Here is a 25,205-nt window from a genome sequence, read left to right as displayed (position 1 = left end):
TCTGTCGCTCTAACGAACAACCTCATTCACACGTCTTACATCCCACTTCTTTCCCACAATCGCCACATTAACTATCTGTTCTTGCCCCTGCTGCCACTTTTGTCTTGTTATTAATACGCCTCTATTCTGACACCACCCCTCTGAGCTACTACGTGTCGTCACAGCATTCAGGTAGCGGCTCTGAATAGCCCGGCCTGCTGTAGCAGCTTGGCTCATATTATTTCAACCACACAAAAGGTGCACCTGCACAGAGCTTTGTCAGAGGCACTCAGTGACTGCATGTGCTTTGGATGTGTGCGTGCTAGATCTGTGCGTATCTGCTCGTCTGAAGGTGGCAGGTACTGTGGCGCAGAATCTGTCATTTTATGGTCTTTAAATTCTTGTCTGTTTTTCTTTGTTTTTGCCTTCCATTCGTCTCTTTGTCTTAGGGTGTGTTTTGTTGCTCCCTTAATACAAAATAAACAGACACATACACAGATAGATATTAGGATGAAGCACAGAGAAGTTTAAACAAATGTTCCTACCCTCTTTGGCAGCCAGGCGTGGGGATGGGTCTGTGTGAGATGGTGTGTTGTAGGATAATGATGAGCTACCTGTAATAAAATGACACAAAAGAGAGCATAGTAAGGTTAAACAATATCTCATCCAACAGTCCTGTAATGCATAAACACAATAATACACCCAAAACCAGTATATAAAAACCTGGATAAGAGGTATGCTCATTTTCATAGATTGCGTCCAGTACACATTATACATGACTGCACTTATAGGGATCAGCATCAGTATTTGGATTCACATTAGTGTTTTGTTTAGAATAAGAGATCTTGCAGAATATTTATAGGTGTTACTTTGCATATTAATCATGATAAATTAGCTGTAATTGTAATTCAGAGTAACCCTAGTGCACCTCTACCCTGGACTCTGTGACCAAGCTCAAAGGATGTAACAATGGCCACCAGGTGGCAGTAAAAGGCTCAGCTCATTTACTGTGAGGCAGCACAACAGAGCCCTTTTCATTTCTTGAATTGTATTCATGTTTTGTCCTAAAAAAAAAAATCACCTCAGAAGGAAAATAATTCATGACACATAAATCTAGTCCGAAATAAACTAAATTCAGCACACGGTCAGTCTTTGAAATGTAAGAGGAAAACAACCCGTAGCCTGTCAGCATTTTAACTGCAAACCCAACTCCTGAATAATAAAGTCAGAGAGGCAAGAGTCTGCATATGGCCGCCTATTCATTTCACCTTATGGAGCAGAACTCTGTGCTGCATTCCTCCACTTACACAGGCACCCTGGGCGGCACCAAAATGCTCTCTTAATTTTAGCTGCCCCCAGGCATAAATCAGCGAGTGGAAAAACAGAGCCAAAAATGCACAGAGAAAACACAAGAGCGGCTACTGCACGGGGAGCGTTAAGATTTAGCGCTAAGATGGCTGTGGAGAGCTGCTGAGTAAGGAAGATAGCTTTTCTGAATGAGGCAAAATAACAGAAAAACTCCAAGGCAGAATTAAGTTTGTGATGTGCTTTTCTTAAGATTGGATGCAAGATCTCTACCTAACTGGCTGTGCTGCTAGTGTAGGGGTTGGGGGGGATGAAGGGGCCCATGGTGGCAGACTAGGGGTCTGTTTTTTTAGGGGGTGGCTAGAGGGGGGAAGAGCGGGGTGCTCCACAAATGTATTCTAACCTCCCAACACCCCACCCCTCCTGGTTCTACCTACTCCACGGCACCCCCAAGGCTCTGGGTCTAGTTTAGAAACCTGGGGGCCTCAGAACAGGGGAGCCATTGTATGAGGCAGGGTCCCTGCACAGCAATCAAACGCAGCTCCCCGTACAAAAATAATTCCACACGCAGAGTGTAAGCGCACAGGGGCAAGCGAGCCACCAAACGCTTTGGAATGAGGGAGAACGTGTAAGAGAAAGATGAACAGACAGACAGAAAAAAGAAGGAGAAGGAAAGCAGGGAGGAGGAAGGGGCTGTTAACCCTTTTCCTGCTGTGTGCCACATATGTGGGCTGACCCAGACAGGCAAACAGGCAGCATTGCTGAGAAAACCTCAAACCATCCCACAGAGAAATTCAGGGCTGCTGTACGACAGAGAGTGAGAGTTAGTGAGGGAGCAGTGCAGAGAGGGAGAGACACCACAGCTGACAGTTTCGTGGAGGGAGTCTTGGCTCTGGTGCCTATTTATTTGGACGGCTTCTTCCTCTTGCAGAAAACAAACATGTCCCGGTAATCTGACAGCACAGTGGGAGGACTGGCCAGTGTTCAGTCTTTAAGACCCTCACTTTCTCTCTCCCTCTCTAGTCACATCTGCTCAGAGTCTGTTAGATTACATAACCTCCACAAACAATTTTCTTTTCTCCCCTTCCTATGACTGATGGCTATTTCAAAAGGCCCTGTCCTCCAGTTTTTGCCCGCCCATAATAGTGAGATCTTTAAGGGCTCGTTCAGCATTGTGATTGACCTCCGTCGGGCCCCTGCTGTTTATTCTGCAGAGCCATATGATACCATTGCCTCAAACATGTGGTCTGGGCTTTGTCAACAAACTGAGGGTCCCAGTCACACAGTTTCAGGCATCTTGCCACCTTAAAGGGGGGCAAACAGGCTCCAGCCAACAGCAAGTCATCCTTTTAGCTCTATAGGATAAAGCTGCACTTAGTAGCACCACCGCCTGCCTTTCATAGTGCACGAGTGATATTTCCAGCAAGTCATCCAAACCAAAGATGATTATTTGTCACTGCCTTCCAAAACAACCCATGAGCGTTTCAGCTGACGCCCCTGCTGTCAAAGCGGCACTGTTTGTCAGCAGCGTTGGGGAAGTTACTTAAAAACTGAATTGATTATTTGTTTTGAACTTACACTACTTTACGAATAACTCAAATGAGTAAATCTTTGCCCAAGTGATACAAACATTTAAATCCAGTATTTCCACAGACTGTGTCCAGCTGTGTTTCAGCAGCTTGTTGTCTTCTTTGCTGTACGAACTGTGAGCTTCATGCACAAGCACAGACCAGGGAAATAGATTTAAACATTGATTATCCTCAGTAGTGGAGGGTATGTGCAGGTATATGGGGTATATCCACTTCTTTTGTTCTGGCCATTTACAGTATACCCACCTATAAGCCAAATAGCCATTGGAATATATAGGATAATACACCCACTTCCTCCTCTATAAGCTACCCATTATCCTAGTAGAACATCCATCTCATCAACGTCCACTAAACCACTGATTACCCTACAGGAGAAGACGCTCACACCCCAGGCAGACAATCAAAACAAGAAAACCTTTTAAGAAGTAAACTGCTAATGAGTTAAAAAAAAAGAAAAGAAGAGAAAGTCAAGCGAAATGTGACTGAGCCGTGGAGTAATGTATGGAACACCAAGGTCACAAATGGGAAAACCTCCAACCGCCAAACAAAACTAGGGTAAATGTAGGCGTACCACCTCCATGTTAGCAGACCAGCTACAAAGGCTACCTCCAGTCCCTGTGCTAGGCTGAAATATCCAATGAACTCAGGGGGGATCAAACTGGTATCCATCTCTCAATAAACACCCAGTAAGACAGCGAACACACCGACCCACAAAATTCCAAAGTATCAAAACGTTTCAGAGTTCAGAGCCAGAATCCCTTACACTCTAATCTGCCACCACCATAGTTAAGGTTTGGTTTTGTTTTGGCACAAAACTTTGGTAAGGTGGTAAGGTTAAGGAAAGGCTGTGATTTGTTTGAGTGTTTGTTGGCTTTAAAGCAAATATTCATTTAGACTGGACGCTACACACTTGTCTCACACCATGACCTTTGCTTTGCCTCCTGCCTTGCTTCCTGCATTGGCACCAAATGTTGGCATTGGACATAAATCTTGCTGCGTAGAGCTATCCAATACGTATTTTAATTCTTCTCATTCTTCTTCGCCCACACCAGAGAACGACATTATGGATTGTTTGTTTCTATTACTAAAATGACAGGACAAAGTAGAGTGATGACGTTAGAGCTCAACAAATCTTTTTAGTGGGGAAGCTGCGGCGGAGGGTCGATCAACAATGTGTGTGTTCAACGTTGTTTTTGATGATCTAATAAGGACCATAATTGAAATCTCCCTAACTCTGGCCAAGTGTGTTTTACTGTCTAAGCTAATGCTCAGGAAAGTCCCAGAAATAGTTATCTGAAGAATGAAAAAAGAGGCCAAACCCTGCTGCCTCTCCCACCTCAAAAAATAGGCTAAGACTAATCGCTGCATGAAGTGGGTGTAAATTTCAGATTGTCAGTTTCCTAAAGTTACACAAATGTTTGGACGCAGCACTCCAAAATCGAACGTTTGAATGGTGTGTAGAGAGAATTTTCACAAAACTTTGGGATTAACGATAAAAACAATGTGATCTCGTCTCCAGCGTTACTATAATGTTGGCAGGGGCAGCTTTTGCATTGTTTTTTGATGCAGAAGGTCAGCAGATCTTGACTCAGAGGGGGTCGACGGTTGGGTTCAGGCAACATAACTACTTAGTAAGGGCGAGATAAAGATCGTTGTTGATGTTACTCGGTGAGTCAGCTCTTGTGACTAATGACCAATGCAACAAAATAAATCATTGTTTACTTTTAGTTTCACACAGCACACAAACACCAGTCTACTGGGTAGAGCTCCTTGTTGGACTTTTGCTCTCTTAAATCTATGCCCGTTTCTCTGAATGTGTAATAATGACATTGGAGTTTGTTGAAAGCACAGTGCCTCGCATACAGACGCTAAATAGTCCATCTTTATAGTGACACGGGGGTGGCGTATTTTGATGCCCTGGGAGTGAGAATTGGCAGACTGACTGAACTTCAACATGTCACAGAATTGCCCCATATCAACATTCTTAACTAGCGTTTGGGTTGCGAGTGCAGTCATTATGCACCTCTGAGCAGCTACAGAATCTTCAATTACAGCTGAGCTCATCTCAGTGTTTACATGAATAGCAACCGCTTATTATCCACCTCCACTTATGCTAATGTGATATGTACATAAATTCCTGTAGTGCTAAGTGCCTGAACCCCAGTAGTCACATAAGCAGCCACAGACTGCTCCATAATGGTGGCTAACAGCAGACGGCTAACAGTAAAGGGCGCAGAGCCAGACTGTTGAGCCCCTGTGCACCAGTGATAATCTGCCAATAGAAGGAACTAATGCAAGGGGAGCTCAATAAAAATGTTGTGAGGGGAGAAAAGCGAGAGGGAGACAGAGAGAGAGAGAGACAGAGAGAGAGAGAGACAGAGAGAGAGAGAGAGAGAGAGAGAGAGTGAGCGAACTCTCCAGACCTCCTTTTTCCCTACTCAGCCTTCGAGCCCAGATGTTTATGGTCTGTATAAACTATTGAGGGCTCGAGAATGTCCCCCACTCTGGAGCGAGCAGCAGCAGTGCAGAAGCCCAGACTTATCACTCTCTCCCTCTCTCTTTCTCTGTCTTGACTCCCTCACTGTAAATCCATCCAGACACACAAGCAACGGCGACAGCTGGGAAACAGAACTATTGCTATTCTCCAACGACACTCAATCATGACTGCCTCTGACCGTTTCCACGCACTTTTAAAAAGTAGTTCACCCCCTCCGACTTCTTTTTTCAACCTCACACTCGCTGTCTTTAATTGTTTCTCTTGCTCACACCCTCTTGCCCATGTCCTCAAATAACTACTGTAAAATCTATCAGTCAAGGATATACGTCCTCATCCACGTTCTGCTGTTATGTTTCTTTCGATCCACAGCAGACATGCTCTCAGTTCTCTGTGCTCTTTCCCTTCTAACTCCCCTTTCATTTTTTCCTGTCTCTTCTCACATCTCTGTGTGTCGGAGGATACAGCCTCTCGTTGTCTGAGGTTTCTTGCTCCGCTCCGTTTCCAGCACATGTGGTATCAAACCGACCTACATGGGTGCGATAAAGCAAACAGTCCGCGGTCCCTCCCTGACAGACTAATTTGAACAAATTCTCAAATTGCACCCCAAATTGAAAGCACATTGGGGTGCGGGCGGCCATTACTTATAAAAATCTGGATAAGTGACCAACAATGAGGCCAAAATAATGCATGGGCAACTACCCTTGTTACTGCAAACAGCTGGGTAGCCAGACAGATGTTCAGATTGTGCCCGCGGTTGCACCATTGTGGGTGTCTGAGTGATATTTCTGCGCATGACGTGGCAGGAATGTTTTGTTATGGTATGGCTGTAGGGTGGGGAAGTGTGTCCCTGCCCCGTGCCGAGTGTACGTACAGGGCTTAATGACTCTGAGGAATGTTAATCAGAGGTTCAATAAACAGAACCAAGCACACACATGATGCACACAGATGTGTATGAAATGATTGCAGTAGCCCCTTGGACCGTCTTGTTTTTTTGGAGAAGAATGGGGGGTAATAAGAGTGGTGAATGGGGTTGGAGGAAGACATCATATGACCTGTAATCACTAATACTTCCAGGGCTTGGCTCAGTCTTTCCCTCGCTCTCTCTTTTTCTGTATTCTGGAAGCTCGGCTCAGCTCCAACTCTCGTGAGTGAAGCCAGAGGTCTATTTTCTGGACGGGGTTACTCTTCGTCTATGATTGTGTTTGTTTGTGCTGCGGGGGGAAACGAAAGAGCGGCTTTAGTTTCCAAATCATCAACCCTGCAGGGTCTGCATAAAGCCTCAACCTTCTTCCTCCTCCTTCTCAGTCTTCCTTAGACGTTCATTTACTAACATGGTTCCTCTTGCCCTTAGGCTCCCAGTGTCAATATCGCATACTGCTCGCTTCTCAGAGAGCTGAAACAGGTCAGTCAGTCCAGGCACGGGACGGTAGCATTCATCTTTTTGATTGTTGGGAACGGATCCAAAGCAATTTCAACTGGCAAGTGGAGAGGATTCCCGAGACATCTCCTCTGTCTCCAAAACACACAAGGTCTAAATCAAAAAAAGGGCAGCAATGGGCAGAGTCGCGGTGCAGCACGCCTAAGCCGTGGCTAAGTCGCGCAGCCAGTGGCCATAATGAAAACTGCTCTGCGGAGTGTGCCCAGTGGCGGTCAGACAGATCCACCCGCTGCAGCGCTGCACAATGAGGCTGTTATACTCATGACAAGCATCTCTCTCTGCCCAGACGCCGTGCTCAGAGAAAACTGTTGACACCCACAAAATACAGTTCCCATTACATCACGCGGAGGCCCATCGCAACTTTTTGGGAGTAATGTTAAATTTAGTTGAGCCATCAGTCACTCCACCCAACGTGGTGTCATGATATTCTGCAGCCGCAGCAGAAGCAGCTCTAACTATTTTAAAGTACAGAATGCAAAGAATTCAAAGAAGGGACAAACTGTTCTCCATATGCAAACAATCACATTGTTCCTGATCCGCTGTTCCTTACAGTAAACAGTAGACGTACGTATTGTCTGAACCAGACGCTCACTGTGTATTCAGAGCAGCAGCCATGCCAGATGTTATATCTTATATCAAAATGTAATTTGCATACTGTCTCAGAAAACTGGCTTTGTTTCCCCGCCGAAACATATGAAGCAGGATTGCGCCGAGGAACTCTTCAAAGGTAAGAGGCTCAAATTTAGTTGCCTCCATTGCAAATTGCAGATCAACTTTCTTTGCTGTGCTGAACACACGGGCCTAGCGTGATTCCTGAGGCAATGCACCTGGGCTTCATCTTTCTGGACCATGTGGTATAAGGCGCAGCAAAGTCAAGAGGGGGGATGTAGTCGATGGTTATCTCGAGGAGGGAGAGAAACCCCCTCGGTTTCCACAGCTCTGCTTAAAGCTGGGTAGCCATTATGGAGAAATGAGTTTCCAGTAAAAGCAATTTCATTGTTTATTGACAGTAATATGAGTATAGTGCGGTGACAAAAAAGAAAGTGTCATGTTGTTTGCCCGGGTTTGGCATTTTTTCACTTGCACTTCTCATCCAGAAGTAGAGAAAAGTGTATGAAAAGAGGCTTGTGTCTCGACTAAAAGTTGATTTTCACTTCCATTCTTTGGCACAGATGGAAGCCAGTGCAGACTTTGACTTAAGCACAAACAGCAGGATGTTCAACAAGAGTGCACTTCACTAAAATTATGTTCCTCGTACTGTCATTTTAATGTAAAAAAATCCAAATATAACCAATATTCTAGACATTTGGAACCGGAAGATGGGATTTTTTTGGCAATTCAAAAAACCATTGCTGGCTGGCAATTTGTTCGAATAACCCATTAATTAATTTTCATCCACTAACCCAGCTGATTCACCTTTTTGTTTCTTACAGATCCAGTACATAGGGTTTAAGGGGATATACTGTCAGAAATGGAATAAAATATGAGAATATATGTATGTTTCCTTTCGTGTATAATCACCTGAATATAAGGATTGCCATGTTTCTGTTACCTTACACAATAAGCAGCATCAGAAGAATTATTATTATCATTCAGTGTTTAAACCAGCATAAATCACCAGGTTCCTTTGCATTAGACAGGAGGAGACCTCCGCGGAACACCTGGATCTTAAGTTATCAGAGGCAAAGGGTGAGCACACATTAGCAAGATGCTATGCTAACAGTCTCTGACGAGTTGAGTAGCGTTGGATTTGTAATGTGAAATTGCTTTATTTTCTGTGTTTTTACTATTTCAACCACCTGGTCCATTTGTTTTGGAGAGGAGGAGACCTCCAGTAAAAACCTCCCGAATAATGAACTCTGAAAGAATTCTAACTGGGAGAAGTTTCAGCTGGTTGCAATGTGCAATCCTCACCACTAGATGCCACTAAATCCCCCTAAATCTTACACACACTGCTCTGTTAATCCTTAAAATTGCAAAAAAAAAGTGTACTCACTTTCCCTGAGGTAATTGAGATGAGAGAGAAGCACTTCGGCGTTGTACATGGTGGTGAGCCGGAGGAAGTCGTCCTTGCCCATTTTGCAGAGCTCTTTGCCGTCTGTGTTCTGAAACATGGCTGTGTCAATCTCTAACAGGCCGTACTCCTTGATGGCCCACTCTAGCCACTGGCGCACATGGTCCTGGGTCCACAATGAGGGGTCTGAAGGAAGATAGAAGAGTAAGAGAGAGGAAGTTTATTGTCTCCATAAGAATAGTTTCTGGAAAGACGCAGGGACGACGGCTGGGAGAGCCTTGTATCTGACTCAGGTAAAAGGAGGGGGGTAGTGAACAAATTGGAAACAGAATTTTGTTTCAGTGGCAGACCTCTTTCAGCTACTCGTAAATATTTTTTGTTTTGTTTTAACCACATGAATAGGATTTACCAGATGACTCGTGTTATCATTCAGAGAGAATTCACTCTGAAATTCCTCCATGTGATTCAAACAGTGTAGTTTATTTTGCATTGTATTTGAAAGTACTACTTGACACAAGTCTAATACACTGCATAGCCAATCTGGAAACCAAACCCTAAACTTACCGCTTGTGGTTAAGGAGTGGCCTCAATGTGGAGCTCCATTAGGTTAATAGATGAGTGGACATTTGCACCAGTTTAGCTAACACTTGAATAGCCTTTAAAATGGAAACTTCACCAAGGTTCCATTCGATTTTAATTAAATGAGTTACATGTGCTCATTTTTTGGAAAGTACAGTCATTCTCTTTGGCTCTCCGGCTTACGTGTAACAACGTAATCTACTTACGTGTTAAAATTGCTTTTCTAAAGGCTCTAACCCCGAAACTGCACTTGTTAGTCTGTGAACTGTGTTATTTCACATTCTGAAAGTTCAGAATTGTGTAAACAGTGAAGAAATATAAAGGTCTGGCAGGAAAACAGACATCACTACCTGCACGCATTCAGCTGTGCTCCCATGAGTGATGTAAAACGTTGGAACAATGCTTTACCCCACAAACCAGCTAAATAGAAATGGGACTCATAAAAAATTTACAGCATTGGCAAAATTATACCAAAACAGAACAGTGATTCTGTCTGTAATCGCAACAGCAGCAGCACAAAGAAACACCTAGGACAATTAGCACCTGTATAAATATGCAGTAAATATTCAGATACACTGTTTTACGACACACTCAACCTTATCCACCTCCTCCATCTCATGTCAGATATGTTTGCTCATTATTATTACATACCTGCTGGTACAATGACTCTCCGCTCATTGGTGGTCATGTTTGGGGGAGGGGCATTCTTCTCATCCATGTAGGTTCCATAGTTCATCTGAGACCCGTCGGTACCCCCCACAAGCTTATTGCATTTACCCACACTGCAGTCCACTGGAGACTCCCTGCTGCACAAACACACACATACAAGAAAGTTGTAAAAATATTATCAGCAGATAAATTGGGTGTTGTTGGTTTTCTTTTCCACTCATTGACTTTGGCAGGGGATTTTCAAGCCCTGCGCTGGCCAAGTTTATCTAGCATTACAGGCAAAAAGTGAAAGTCAGATGTGGTAAAGAAACATTTTGTTGAAAGACAAATGACAACATTTATAGGAGCAGCTGTAGTGATAAACACTAAATGTCTAATACACCTAAAAACGATACATAAAAACTGACTGAACACTAAAAAAATACAAGAGACAGGAAGTGGTTGTCATGCCATACCTGGATCCATTCATGTGCTCATATTCTCTCTTGACGTTGACCCGCACTGGTTGGTTGATCCACTCCTGCTGTGGGGGCAAGGGGTTGATTTTGTGGGTCTGGCCGTAGTCCTGTGTGCCAGATGCAGTCATATCTGTCTTGGGGAGAGGGGCAGCAGCAGCGTACGGAGGCTCAAATAGGGACTGGTCTTCACTCACCACTGATAGCGCCTCCTGTAGGTGGAAGGAGTGAATAATTGGTACGCAAATTGGTAATGCGAGCAAACTCCGAATAAATCGTACATAGGCCATCCTAACTAAAATACATTTTTAAGAAATAGCCTAATTTGATATTTTGGGAAATAGGCTTATTTGCTTTGTTTCAGGGAGTTAGATAAGAAGATTCATACCACACTTAAGTGTCGCTTTATAGGAGCACTTCACCCTCCAAATGACCGTTTGTATTTCAATTACTCACCCTGTATTATGCTAGATTTGTGAGTCCTTGTCCTTGATAACTTTAATTCATACACTACCACTTTTAACAACAGTAAAACTATATCAAAACACTCTCACACAACGTGTGAAGTATAATCTCCAGCCAGAGCCAGACTCCATTGACAAAAACATCAATTTTACCTCACTAAAACACAGGACCTGCTGGTTTACCACTGCCTCCATCAGTGGTTTGTTGGTGCTATTGTGTGACTTTGATGAATCTGAATGCACCCTTTGAAACGCCAAAGTCACACAGTAGCAGAAACAAATTGGCTGATTGAGGCAGAGGTACACCGGCAGCTCCTGTGTTCAGTGAGGTAAAATTACTGTTTTCATCAATGGAGTCTGGCTCTGAAGAGAGCATAGATAAAGTTTCACTTTCCATTCAGTTTGCCATCAGAAAGAGTCGCCTGTTTAGGAAGCACTGAGCATACAACTAGATAAATGAGATTATACTGCAGGAGTATTTTGAGAGATTGTGATATTTAATTCATCGAAAACTTTCTCACAAAGTTTTCTTTAACATAACGAGGGGTGAGAATCTGATATACAAGTGGCTATTTGGGAGGGTAGGTCATTCCTTTCAAGTAAGACTACAGCCGGCAAATGGTTAGCTTAGCTTAGCATAAAGCCTGGAGGCAGGTGGAAACAGCTAACCTGGCTCCATCCAACTGGAACAAAATACACCTACCAACAGCTCTAAAACTCACTAATTAACACATTATCATATTATATCAACACAGGGCTGTTTCCCTATGCTAAGCTAACCATCTGGTGGCTGTAGTTTAATATTTTACAGACTCTTGGTAAGAAAGCAAAAAGGCGTATTCTCCAAAATGTCCAAACCATTTCAAGTGGTGAGACATAGTCATTGTATAAAGAATTATAAAAACAAATGCTCAAACATGAGCAGATGCAACTCCAGTCTTTCATTTGACACTACCCGGAAACTTGTGATGTCAAATTTTCAATCTCTTGTGTATTTTTTTGTTTACAGCAATTATGTGCAGTTATGGGTTATATCGCAGTCTGGCATCCTAAGTAGTTTGTGTACACAGCCCACGTAGCAACTGTAGCTTCCTGTTGATGTTAGGGTGACTTCAAACATGCCCGCAGTGGAGTAAGACAGAGTTGAAGGCTTGGGCGCCAACAGGGCACTAGGTTACTGACATTATCAGTCAACACGCACAGCGGTTCCACCAGTAATGACCCACAGGTTCACAAATAAAACTGAAAATAGCGTCTCAGATTCTCTCGTTGACTGTAATGAAAATATTCTGCACTAAATTTTCCATATTCCTGTTTGTGTGATGATTTTCTCTCACCTATCATCTTCCTTCATTAGACCTAAAAGTCCCCCGTCATGCCCTGATGTGTCTGTCTTGTCTGAGCGTCAGGCTTCCCTCCACAGCTGAAGACCCAACAGAAGCAGGGGGGGTCACGGCTACACTGACCCCTCTGCTGTGGCTCAGCTGGAGCAATGTAAGTTTATTAAAGAAAACAAACGCAGAAACTCGCGGCTGGCCAAGATATTACGTGGTTTCCAACATGCTCCACGTGTAATGTCTTGAAAGTAAAGCATGGGTTGTGTACCTGGTGAGTTACATTTTAACACACAGATGTCACAGCTTAGTGTTGGACAGTGAACAGAGTCGGGCAATGTCACCATCTCAGAGCGCTGCCAGGCAACGTTCAGCTGGCACACAATGGCAGTCAGGCTTTGTTATAATTGCTCCATCCATCATTGTGAACAACAATCAAACAAACAAATAAAGAAAAAAACAATAAGCAAGTCAGAATATCAAGTGAAATCGTTACAGTCATATGCTTCTGCTGGGGATTAGGCTCGGGTCTGATGCACATCTGGATCTGATAGGATCTGATGGCACAGCTTAGACCGAGACGTGTCTAATTCCCCAGGACTGAATTATTTCATTCCAAAATGCCACATATCTGCTTCAGGGGGAAAATGCTACTTGATATTCATTGATCAGTATTTCCAACATGTAGCCGTTTGCATTCTCTAGAATGTTGCTTTTATGAAAGCTAAATCCTCGTGATCTCACATAACTTCAGTATCATTCCATTCAAAGACATTTCATGCAAGTTGAGCATTTTCACTTATCCCTATTTGGATGATAAATGTCTCTGTTGTGGCACAAGGTTTCATTTATACAGCTAGAGGTTGACTGTGACAATGTGCGCATACACTAAAACACTACGGTCACCATGAACGGCAAGAATGCTCTTTCACCAACTCCATTTTGACTGACTTTCCTTTAAGTTAACATTTAATTTCCTTTAAATACAATAATCACAGCCTGGCTATCTTTACAGCAGATATAGCTGCTTCATACACTATAAACACAAACCAAATGACTCTTGATTTAACTTTGAAATTATCTATGTAAAGAGAAGAAATGATGCTGCATGCTTTGAGTAAATCTGAGTTCTCAAACAAGAAATATGAATAGAATTGCATATACATTTATTTCATTATAAATAACAGGATTATCTCTATAGTAAGAATTGTCCTAATATTGAACCATGCATACTTTGGTGCTGATTAGCAGCCACTCAATCTGCACATTTCCTTAATTACTAAAGTTGAAATCACTCTAAATAATATTTGAAACCATCGCAGACGCTGTGCATAAAAACTGATGTAAGAAAGTGGCATGTGAGGCCTTTGCTGTGTATCATCTCAGGTTATGGCGACCTTTGCAGTGGAAAAAAAAGGTTTTAATTTGTAGTTGCACTATAGTGCCCTCTGTTGTAATACCACAGACCCACTACTGTCTGTGTCCACACAACATAAAGTGTAGATACAAAGAGTTGACAGCTTGCAGACACCCTGGAATAAAAGGCACCTAACTTCTGTTTAACTGTATTAATGTGAGGAATGGATTGAAAAGCCAAACTTATTCTTAAACAAGAGGAATATCTTGTTTAATTTGTCTTCAGTTAGTCAACTTTGTCTTTTAACAACTTTTATATGTACCACTTCAATAAGGCACTGCTCCTCAGGTTAATGGGTGGATAAAAAAAAAGAAGCTGAACCTCTCCAGAGCATTTAACCATCTCGCCAGAATTAGATTTTCCAGTGATTTCATCAGTGGATCCATCATAGTCTGAAATTTGGCAGCAGGACTCACTATCTGAGCAGAGCACACCAGCTCGTCTGCGGATGATAAAGTGTAGAAGAGTGAGGGAATGTCTCATTACAGCCCGATAAGGACTTACTGAGCTATTAAGACTGTTGCACGTTATATTTACAGTGACATATCAGCCTGTGCAATAGAAACCATGATTGGCAAGTGGTGTGTGCCTATCAAGATTGCAGAGGGTTTTTAAAAATAGGATCACACCACTCTCGTGAAGAGAAGCTGAAAGGATGACAGACCACTGCCTATGTTTTCTTTCCAGTATCTGCAGGGAACACACACATGCTGCCCGCGAGAGCTACACAGTTACACTCTGTCTCTCTGTTTTCTGTCTGTCTCACAATGTCCACAGATAACTCTCCACTCTTAAACAATCTAGATTAATTCCCCCCAGAGGACCATATCTAAACATACACCCTGAAAATTCTGCCTAAAAAAACATTATTTAGTTTTTAAAAACATTTTTGAAAGCATAAGGAGGATCCAAATTCTATTTTTGTAATATATCTTTCTGTACAGCCAAGGGGAAAAAACATCAATTAAAACATAACTCAGCTGTTAAACTACAGGCACTATTATAAGCATTGTGTGAGTGTGACACCTGCTGGGAGCCACCTCTGTTCTGTTTACATCAACCACGTCTATCTCTCCAAATGCGTCACGACGCGTCTGGAGCACACTGGATTCATGCAATAGCTCCACATCCAGACTACACGTGTGATTGTTTGGCGTTCACACACAGCCATTAGGAGCCACCCAGAGGGGGGCATTCCTGTCTTTTGTTTAAGGAGGAAGAGGAAACCTGTCAGGAAAAGATTGTGTGCAGCAGGAAGCTCTCATGGCTAGAGAGCCCTTCCTTTCTTTTACCGAGCATGAATGCAGCTAGCAGCCAGTCATTTACACCCAAGGATTCAATTATGATTACATTAATTGTCAAAACTTCTTGCTTTGTTAAAAACATCCAGGCTGGGACATTAATGTCCTCCTGCAGCGTGGCTTTCATCCCCGATATATAACAAAACAATCACAGCGCTGTGAGCGCTGAATGACGGGATTTAAGTGACTATATGCAGCCTGACATTTTTTAGTCTGGCCAACGTTTACACTCTCCCCAAACTCACACCACACCCAGCCGCCACAAACCCGCCACTTTAAATTTCCAAAAGAAAACATGTCGTTTTACTTTTCAGCAACAATAAGAGCAAATGCAGACGCTGCATTGTTCCGAGCTTACACTTGTTAACCGGAGGACACAGACTGAACGCGTCGCAGGGTGAACTAACAGGGACTTGCCATTCAACATCTGGTGGCTGCAGCCATAATGCATCTGGAATTTGACTGTCGGGAGCCAGTAGCCAAAGCTAATGTAGACCAGCGCTCTTGACTACCAACATACCGTTTCAAAATAGTTGTGTAACTACACAAAAAGCGAGCCAAGGTATCATTGTGAAGTCTGTGGGTTTTAAGTGTTGCAAACTGAGCAGTTACCGCATGAAGTTACTAAATGACAGCTTTTCTTACACTTTGACAAAACTCTCTGTGCGACGGAGGGAGAGACGTTACAATAACCAACAGCAACGATGAAAGACAGAGATATCATTTCTTGTGTAAATACCAAACCACCATACTTTTTGACCCACGACAGGATCTTCGGACCGAGCCGGGCGATGTGCCACACTGCTGTTGCGCAGCTCGACACATCGTATCCAGCGGTACATCCAGTCATGGGCTATTGCTCAATCCCCGCTGCCCAGACTAAACCAAAAACGTTGAACTCGTGGATTACCTATACCTATATACAAGTTACAACAGCTGGTTGTTTGAAATAAAAAGCCACTCCTTTTTGCCTTTCCAGACGTGCGTAATTGTGCGCTTGGTCCACAAAATCCAAAGCGTGACTCTGATTTAGCCTTGAATCCACACCGTAGCGTGTCCTCACAACCAGGCGGCTTATTGAAAAAAAAAAGAGAGTGGATTCTTTCAAAGAAAGGGGAAAAAGAAGGAAATCTGGTTACCGCGTTCAGACCGAGAGAAAAAAGCCGCTCATCGTCGTCAGATTGGAGGTCCCAGCTCACAGACCGACACACAGGGGCATTTCAACCCATTGCTTAAAAAAAGGAGGCGCAACTCCGAAAAAGCAGTCTCCCACAAACTCATACACCCCGTTCTCCACCCTTACCTTAATAGTTCCGTCCATTTTGCGCAATTTTCAGCGGACCCCGACAATATCCCAAACATGACACGCTCCTGAATTAATTCCAGCCCCCGGTATGTGGCGGAGAGAAAGAGACACTTTTACCGGATTGAGTTTTTTCTTTCCTCTAAATTTGGGAAGTGAAGTCACCACTGTTGAGAAGGTTGCGAAGGAAGCTGTGTGTCACCGAAAGCCCTGCCTTCAAAAAAGCAGGATACTGTCCCAGAGAGATAAGCAGGGAAAACAATTGAGTGTTCGCTCCACTGTTATGTTTTTCTGCTCGGAAATATTTACAGGATGACTGCCTGCGTTGTGCACAGCCATTGCTGTGTAGCCTGTTGTAGAATAGGCTTGTGTGTTTTGCTTTCCCAGTAGTGTCACAGATGGCGTGGAAGAGTTTACTATTTGTCCGATTTATGAATATTTCTGCACACATTTAACTGAGGGTTTTCGGGTCTGAGCTTTGTCGCAGGACACTCTTAAGTTATGTGATCCAGTGTTTTAGAGCGCTTTTGGTTCACGCCTACACACTTCGGGCTTGCATCTGGCCATGCCTCCATCACTCTGTAAATCAGCCTATTCTCTCTTTTATCCTATATTTCATAGTGAAAGTGATACGTGAAATAAAGTTTATCTTTGAATGTGGACAGATGTTTCTCTCGGACTTGCTGATGGAGCTCTAAATCAGAGCAGGAGAGAAACCTGAACACCTATGGCAGGAGCTGTTGCAACCTTGTCTTTTTTGTTACAGTTCTCTGTGAAGTTTTCCTGAGACACCATTAATAAAAGCCAAGCATTCAGCTCCTAACCGCACTACAGTCTGAGGGTCTGCTCTACACGTGTGCGTCTGCTGTTCCGCGCAGGACTGAATGGATGAAACGCAGCCTGCGTCAACAAAGCCACATTTGAAAAGGAGGACTGCAGAAAATAAATATTATTATTTTTGTTATCGGTTTCATTATTGAGTTTGCTATTGTTATTCACTCCTTTCCTCCTACTCGCTCGAGCTCTAAAAAAAGAAAAGAAAGAAAGAAATCCCCTAATCCCCACCCCCACATAGTTTTTTTTCTTTTCGTCTGCCCTATGAAATTGCCCTCATCAATTCAAGCATAATTTCAGTGCAGATGCGGGACATGGAGCCAGCTCTGAACGTGAGCAGACCAATAACACTGCAAGAAACTTCCATTTTTTTACAGCACATTCTGCATTTCAGTGTCATTTTTTCTTGAAGACAAATAAAACAAATCTGGTTATCAAGTTAGATTTAGAGATTTGAAGCAAATCTACTTTAACCCAGATTGTATTATGTCAATTGTTTCAAAGATTTTTATCAAGCTTGAGTAGCCTTCCTCAGAGTAATACCGATCATTCCAGCAGTATTGAGAAAATCATTTGATCAGAAACGACTTTACTTTGCATGATACTACCAGTATTTGTCATGTTTAGAATATAATTTAATTGAAATGGCGATGACAATAGATGAGGATTTCTGGAGAAGGCAGGGGGCATGCACCCCTCAATATATTTAGAACATGTACCCCCATAAAAACGTGATGGTAGCAGATGAAATTAAAGACATTTACATGATAAATTAATGTAGAAAATGCAAAATATGATGCGTAAAATTCACCAGATTGCAGGAAATTTAGTGTTTGTTCTCATGATTTCTTGATGGAGGAACCCCAAAACTCCCAAATTCTTCTATGTCCCCCCCAAATGTTGAATCAAAACCTACGCCCTTGGTGATGGTGAATATTTCTTGCAGTGTTGAAGTGCTGTCATGAAAGTGGCCAAACAGAAACTGCGCCGCCGCAGCGACTGACAGCAGGGCCGGCCTGTCTGCTTTCGACTTGGGGGTCTGGTGGGGCTGAGGGCCCCCACCCTAGGGACCACCACATCTGGATCCTGCTAAGGGTCAAGGCTTCTCCTGCCTGAGGCCAGTTCAGACTCGTGTAATTAAGGGAGACACCTTGTTTAACTCTTCAGTGACTGGTTTGGTTTCTTTTTTTTCTCCCTCTCTCTCTATACATTCCAGTGTCTGAGGTTTTCATATATGCATTTTATTTTAGGGAAACTGGTGGCAAATTAAAGAGGTGTTTAAGATGTGCCCTCAAGCTGGTGATTCACCATACAGGGATTTATGACCTGTAATAGAACCACATCTCTTAAAAACACCCCATTCTTTCTTAGTTATATACCATAATGTGCGTCTTTGGATTTATGTCATCAGGTTTTAACTTCCAAACTTAGTTTTGGTTGAGTAAATAATTTAAATGCAGTGTTATGAAACACTCCTGCAAATTTCCAGGATGCTTTTCAAATGACACAAAACCCTCATGTTTTTCCCTGAGAAGTCTGATTTTCTAATCAAACACCATCTCGCCAGCAGCTCGCCTCAGACAAGATCTCTGCCTCTCTGCATTAAAATACCTGCCACCCCACTCACAGGGCGCATTAGGAAGACTGGGGGTCCAGGACCTACCAAGACCATAATGAATACAGCGGTAACAAACATTTTGGAAGGCCAATAAACAGATGCAAGTTGGTTTACACAGTGAACCACAGAACATCTGGCTTGACGCTGGAACTAGACAGCCAGACATTTCTTCCTTACACCACGAGCCAGTAGCTCCTCTGTCTCTCCGCTGGGGCAACCAGCCAGAGGTGGGCGGACACTATACAGAGTTTATGTTCAGCAGCATTGCAATTGTTAGGCCCAGCCTTTCTTTCTTAGCATATAGAAAGATCGCAAAGATTCAGTGTATATGGATAATGAGACAAAGTGAAGCATTTTAAGGCCTAACAAGTGAAAACAATCTGTCAAATGGGGGGATATAAAGGGGGGCATAAACTTTAAGAGGCTTCTTTAATCAGGCACTTTATCTTAACAGTGTGTTGAGTGCATTGTTTCATGCCAAGGTGCTGACACTTTCTTAAAACAGGTAAACAAACATGTGATATTTTCCTTGCACTTTCTAAAAAATATTTTTATAGTGCAGTCTTTAAGGCTGCACATGAGCAATCCATGTGATCAGAGCTGAGGTGGGAAATTGCTCCAGTGAGTGTTGTGAGAAACTTTTCAGCGGAATGTTATTCCAAAAAAGAAATAGTCCCAGTCAACATGAGCCTGCTAACTTCTCTGTTTATTAGACAGCAGACTTGTATTCACATCATCCCTACTCCCTCGGCTAAAAGACAGCCCGAGTCAAAATACTGAGGGCAAAAAGTGGAGTCTGCAGCACATATAAGCACGAACTGTCTGGCCCCTCGCTCTAGGCCATAATTAATTTGAGATTTATTTTTATTGGAGAGTTCCAGTCTCGCCTGGCCTTAACCAAACAAAACCAAATGTTGGGCCGTGGATTCGCTTGAATGAGGAATATTTCTTTAAATTTTGTATTGAGGCGTGCCACATTCTGACCAATATCTCCCTGAGTGTGAGTGAGCCAGTGAGTGCAGCACTTGCACGCAAAACATACACGCTAACCCCGAATCCGGGCATAATAAAAAAATAACATTATTGGAATCAGAAGAAACAGAAATAAGTTAGTGTGCCTCTCCCGAGCAAGTCAAAGCAGCTGTGAGATGCAAACACGGTCAAATTAAAGGTTAACTCCTTCCATACCTCTGTTTGTCCCTCACTGACATCCTGACTTTCTTTAGGGAGCAGAAAGACGCATTGAAAAGCATATTTTCTCCTCAAACATTCCGCGCTATTCAACTCTCTCACAACAAATCAGGAATTGTTCTGAGCCCCTGAAACGCCGAGTCTCTCTGCAGTGGCACAAACGCTGTGGCTGGATGAAAAGAGCCCTTATTCAAAGGGCAAATAAGTCTTCAAAACATTAACAAGTCACCCCCTGGAAAAATACCTTGATTATGAAGATATTACCAAAGCCCGCCTCTGCACAATGGCTCATTTTAATGAGGCACAATCCGAGCAGTCAGAGCATTATGATGATGGATGTGAGTAAACGTCATGCAGCCAAATTAACTGACACAACTGCGAGAAAAGTGCACATTGAACTTGACATTACACACCGTGTAGTCATATATGGTTTTATATAAAATATTTAATAGTTTCAGTGCCTGTGATATGTAGCAGTTGCAGGTATTCACGCTGCGCCATATGTGACGCCATGCAGGTTTTTTTTTTTTTAATGTGAAAACCAGATGTGCGCTGTTTGCTTTATTTACATTCTCTGGACTGCAGAGAGGGAGAGGGAGCGGAGAGACAGGGGGACAGATTCATGACGTCAGACATAATAATGAGCCATAACAGCAGCATTTTTTGAAGACAAAGAGATCGACAGAAGTCGAGTTTGGCACCTCAGGTCGACCACAGCAGAGCCACATTTCAGCAAGTGATTTTACAGCATAAACATGCAGACATTCTCAACTAGAGGAGAAAGTAAGAAGGTGGTAATCAAATGCAACAAGCCTGGCATCTGCGTAAAGCTACAGGTGTTGAACTTGTAATATAATTTTGCAAGAAGAAAGTCCTTTTTATTTTTCTTTTATAAAATCACCCAAACATTTAATTCAACTTGAGTCTAATGCAAATAATAAAATACACTTATAACTGCTTTAAACACTCAGAATAAAACTGAATTGTTGCACTTGACACTCACAACCTGATTGAAAAAATAATGAAAGGACCCCAAAGTTTGTCCCTCCAACATTACCTGATCGAAGAGACGGTGGTGTCTTACCTTGACGTAAGACGACGTGTCAGGGACAGTTTGAAACATGTCTACTTGACAGACAGGCCCAAGGGTGCTCAGTGTCCAATGGGCCCTAAGAAAAGAAAAAAATATTATTATTATTATTATTATTATTATTATTATTATTATATGTAATTTAATTTGTACATGTATTATTTTAATGAAAGTCTGCTTAAATTGTATGCGTAAAATACCTCTTAAATACATTTCCTTGTTGTCATCAAGACCTCAATTAACACCTGACAGCTACCTGCCGCACAGCAAACACCCACAAAGTAGCCAACCGTGGGTTTTGTGAACTTCCACATATGGGTTACCACTTCCACCAAAATAAAGGGCAAGTCAAATTTGCTTAATGCCCCCCTCCTGTATGTCTGACTGCACACATGATCCTTTGATTCATCCATAGCGGCCTCATTTTTCTCCAGAGTGGTCACAGGTATTAGATACGGGTAGGTTTTAATTACTGCTGTCAGTACATTAACAACACCAACTTCTACACCACTACTAACCTACTGGCAACATGGATGAATGACTCCAAGTCGCCCAATAGGAGCTGGGCAGCAAGACGCAGAAGAAGAAGAAGAAGAAGAGGGCCCCATCCCAACCCCCATCACGTTTTCCCCTAAAGCTTACCACATATTGAAACACTTTTCGCTTTAATAAGTGCAGCTTACAAAGTCTGGGGTGAAAGGGCACTTAGAGGACGGTGTCTTTAGCCCTTCCCTCCCTGTGCAATTATTAGGAAGGCGGTGGTATATACCATCACAAATGGCTGTGATAAAGAACATGAGCGTATATGGACCTCTATATTGGCAATGAGGACGCATCACTTAAAGTTCAACATATCTTAACAGTGCCCACGGGACATCATTCTCCTGCTCAGTAGCATGTGTGCTCTGACCTGCTAGGATTATAAATATACAATCATGAGCCCACTCTGCATTTGAGCGTAATTAGTGGCGGATGCAGATCACGCGTTCTTGTGATCTGAAGCCAATACCTGACAGCGGAATTCAACAAAAAAATGGAAAAATGAAACATTAAAAAACACAGAGGGACTTCTACCTTCCTACACACGATTAAGACTTTAATAGCACTACTATTTTTTTTTTTGCAGCGCGTTTTTTTTCACTAAATTCCTGCCACATGATAAATTAGCCAAGGAAGAGGGGGTTATATATGAACGTGGCACGGTTTAAATACTTGTAGAGGACCAATGTTTTTTTTTTGTCTTCTCGGCTCCTGCAGGCAGCAAATGCAAGGCTCGCCTCATAAAGTTCCCCAAATGCATCCAATTTCTTACGCGGTAGAAGGAGCATAGGATACCGCATCTGCAGCCAATTAAGCAGAGGAGGACTGGTGAATAACGGCGTGAACCTCCCTCCGAGACAGCCCCGTGGGCCGGGACCCCTCTAGTGTTACATTTTAAGCATCTTACCTTGCTGTTATCCATCATAAACGAGAGCCAACTGATTTTCTGCTAATACGCACTGCATTTTTTTCTCCTCACATATACCCTTAAGCACCTACATGGATAGCCATTCTGCAGAGGTGAGTTGACAAAAGTGCAGTATTTTCGATTGCAAAACTCACACATAACTCACCTTAAATAAAGTAAAACTTCACAAAACAAGTCTGATGCAATAAGACAAACATTAACAGCAAGACTGACTGAGATGGAGGCTGCAGTTTCATTTCACCATCGGAGTCATTCCGAAACGATTGAGGTGCAAATAGTTTTTTTTACAATGTGACTGCGCATAAACAAAAGCAATAAAACAAGTGGAAATGATTTACTGTCCTCCTGCATGCACACCAAACCCTGCAGAGTTTGCCTGAGCAGATCCTGAGCAAACACGACGGTATTTTTCTCACTCACCTGTCGTTCGTGTGTCGGTTGTTTGGTCTTTAATTTTCGATCTAAACACCCCTCCGTCAATTTCTAAATAATTAGTCCCGTCCAAGCAACGCCGTTTTCCAATGATGATGACAGTGAGTTATTTTGAAAAGGGGCTGAAAAGGAGCGCCGGGTGTATGAATGGAAATGTTGGCTGAGATGGGGAGACCTGCGACCAATGAGCAGCGAGAGAAAACCTCCCCTTGCCTGCCGTGTGAGGCCACTGAAGCATGAAATAGGGGAAAGCAGAGAGAGAGAAAGAGCGTCATAAATCTGCTTTTAAAAGTTTTTTTGGTGGAGCAAAGTGCGTGGAAAAAAGTAAAATAGATTTTCAGATTTTTTTTGCAGATTTTTAAAAAACAGTTACTAACTTTAATTTGTGATTAAGTTCATGCGCAACACTGCAAAAAAAATCTTAGCAGCGGTGGTGTATGTGGGTAGACTGCTCTGTGTACAGTGAGAGAACCTCAAATGCACCACAAACATTATTGCAAAACAAATTTTGATCCAAGAAATGTGATTGCACTTTCTATCACTTTCCTTCTGCAAATGAGCCCTTACAGAAAACACTGTAACTGACAAATACCATATCATAAGGATCTAACTTGATGTGAGGCGTTTCTAGAAAACACATCTCCCTAATATTCACACCTCTACATGCACAATGAACCATCATTTCCGTCGGTTACACTGATGATGAAAACACACATTTGTAGTGACTTTAACCCAGCACAATACATTTTAATAGTCACCAGCAGCATCCACTCAGGACACTCTCTGCAATGTTCACTCGTGTTCCTGTCTGTCCTCATGGTGACAGTTCCCGCAGGAATACAACCAGCAGCACGAGTTCCTCTGCCTTTTCCTGCTCAGTTGACCCCACTCACTTCACTAACTTCATTTCCTTTACATTGCTCGCCCTCATCTTCGACCAAGAGTCGCCCTCAAAGGATGTGGGGCAATTCACGGTGAGGAAAGTCGCCCAACCATGGCGTTTTATAGCCTCATCAAGGTCGCTATTTCACGCAGAGCAACCAAAGTGAAACAGAGAAGTAGCCCCTGGAACTTTTTCTCTTTGCATTGGAGAGCCTACAAGACATGCAGAAGATCAGTGTGAGGTTTAGGCCTATTGTAGCAAGGATCCACTATAAAAAAAAGATGCATTTTTCTTGCACATGATTACTTTGTATCATGTGATATTTTCTGTCAAGCACTGAGGTAAAGCCATAACAAAAAGGTCTGGAAACGTTTGGCAGAAATCAAATAGCCTAACGACACTCCATTATGTAAAACAATCACTTATAAAAACAGCACAGCCCTAAGAAGAAATATTACACTGACTGACTTCACTTTTTTTTTTTTTTTTTACAGTGTTTGGGGGGGGGCGGGGGGGGGGGGGGGGGGGGCATCTGGTAAAAAGGTCGTCTTTCATCACCGGCTAGACCTTCTGTTTGTGGCACGGCTTCCTAATGCAATGATTAAAAACAACAACATTGATAATAGTGTTCCCAGCACGAAACAATGGACGGATATCCCAACATCCGTTTTACTGAAAAATGGCATTCATGCGCCTGCTGTGTTGCCTTCCTCAGGATACAGTAGAAGAAGTTTTCTAACACATTTGAACAGCGACTATTAAATGCTCGAGAAAAAAAAGAAAAGAAATATATTATGTTGTATCATATTAGCTGATATTAAAACTATTTTTTTAAGGGACACAGACACAGTTAAGTGTCACCATTTACCCAAAGCCAGCTTTTAAAGGGGAACCTCACAAGATTTTCCACCAGAATTCACTCTTAAATGTGCCATAAGCATTGATGGCATCACTTATTAGGTTAGATCTATTTCAGTAAAAGGAATTTAGAATGAGCGGAAATCAGGGGTTGTTAAAATCAGCACTGACAAGACAAAGAAGAGTCAGGCATTTGGATATAACTGTTTGAAAATAGCATCCACTGTTGTGTGGCTGCAGTACTAGACCTAAACTAAGTTAATTAATATTTGCAGTTTCATTATTAGCACTTGTGTAACCTCAGATAGCAGCAACCATCTTACACACCTAATTCCATGGCTTTTCAATGACTTTCCAGGCCTAATTCTTCCAAATTCCAGGACCAAACACTGCACACTTTGAGACATGGATCAAGGTTAATCGCTGAGAGTGTTTCACAATAAAAAGCAGCAGGCTTTACAGACGCTCACAATAATTAAAAAAGAGA

At 42.7% G+C, this 25,205-nt stretch overlaps 1 protein-coding gene across 6 annotated transcripts in view; it reads right to left on the bottom strand.

Moving 5' to 3' along the window:
• fli1 (Fli-1 proto-oncogene, ETS transcription factor) overlaps nucleotides 1-23,160 on the bottom strand; it is a 34,497-nt gene extending 11,337 nt beyond the window's left edge. Inside the window, exons 1-6 of one of the 6 annotated variants that reach the window (XM_033631212.2) lie at nucleotides 22,966-23,160; nucleotides 21,045-21,156; nucleotides 10,526-10,737; nucleotides 10,053-10,204; nucleotides 8,805-9,008; nucleotides 525-593 (exon numbers count right to left, since the gene is read on the bottom strand). In XM_033631212.2, coding sequence (XP_033487103.1) covers nucleotides 525-593; nucleotides 8,805-9,008; nucleotides 10,053-10,204; nucleotides 10,526-10,737; nucleotides 21,045-21,110 — 703 coding nt within the window. In that variant the 5' untranslated portion in view covers nucleotides 21,111-21,156; nucleotides 22,966-23,160. The other 5 variants (XM_033631211.2, XM_033631213.2, XM_033631214.2 and 2 more) reach the window with 5 other exon arrangements.
• Nucleotides 23,161-25,205: the final 2,045 nt, after the last annotated feature.

The sequence above is a fragment of the Epinephelus lanceolatus genome, chromosome 4 (genome assembly GCF_041903045.1).
Source record: "Epinephelus lanceolatus isolate andai-2023 chromosome 4, ASM4190304v1, whole genome shotgun sequence".
Lineage (NCBI taxonomy): Eukaryota > Metazoa > Chordata > Actinopteri > Perciformes > Serranidae > Epinephelus > Epinephelus lanceolatus.
The sequence above is the reverse complement of the archived record's forward strand: the minus strand, read 5'-3'. Positions and strand labels throughout refer to the sequence as shown.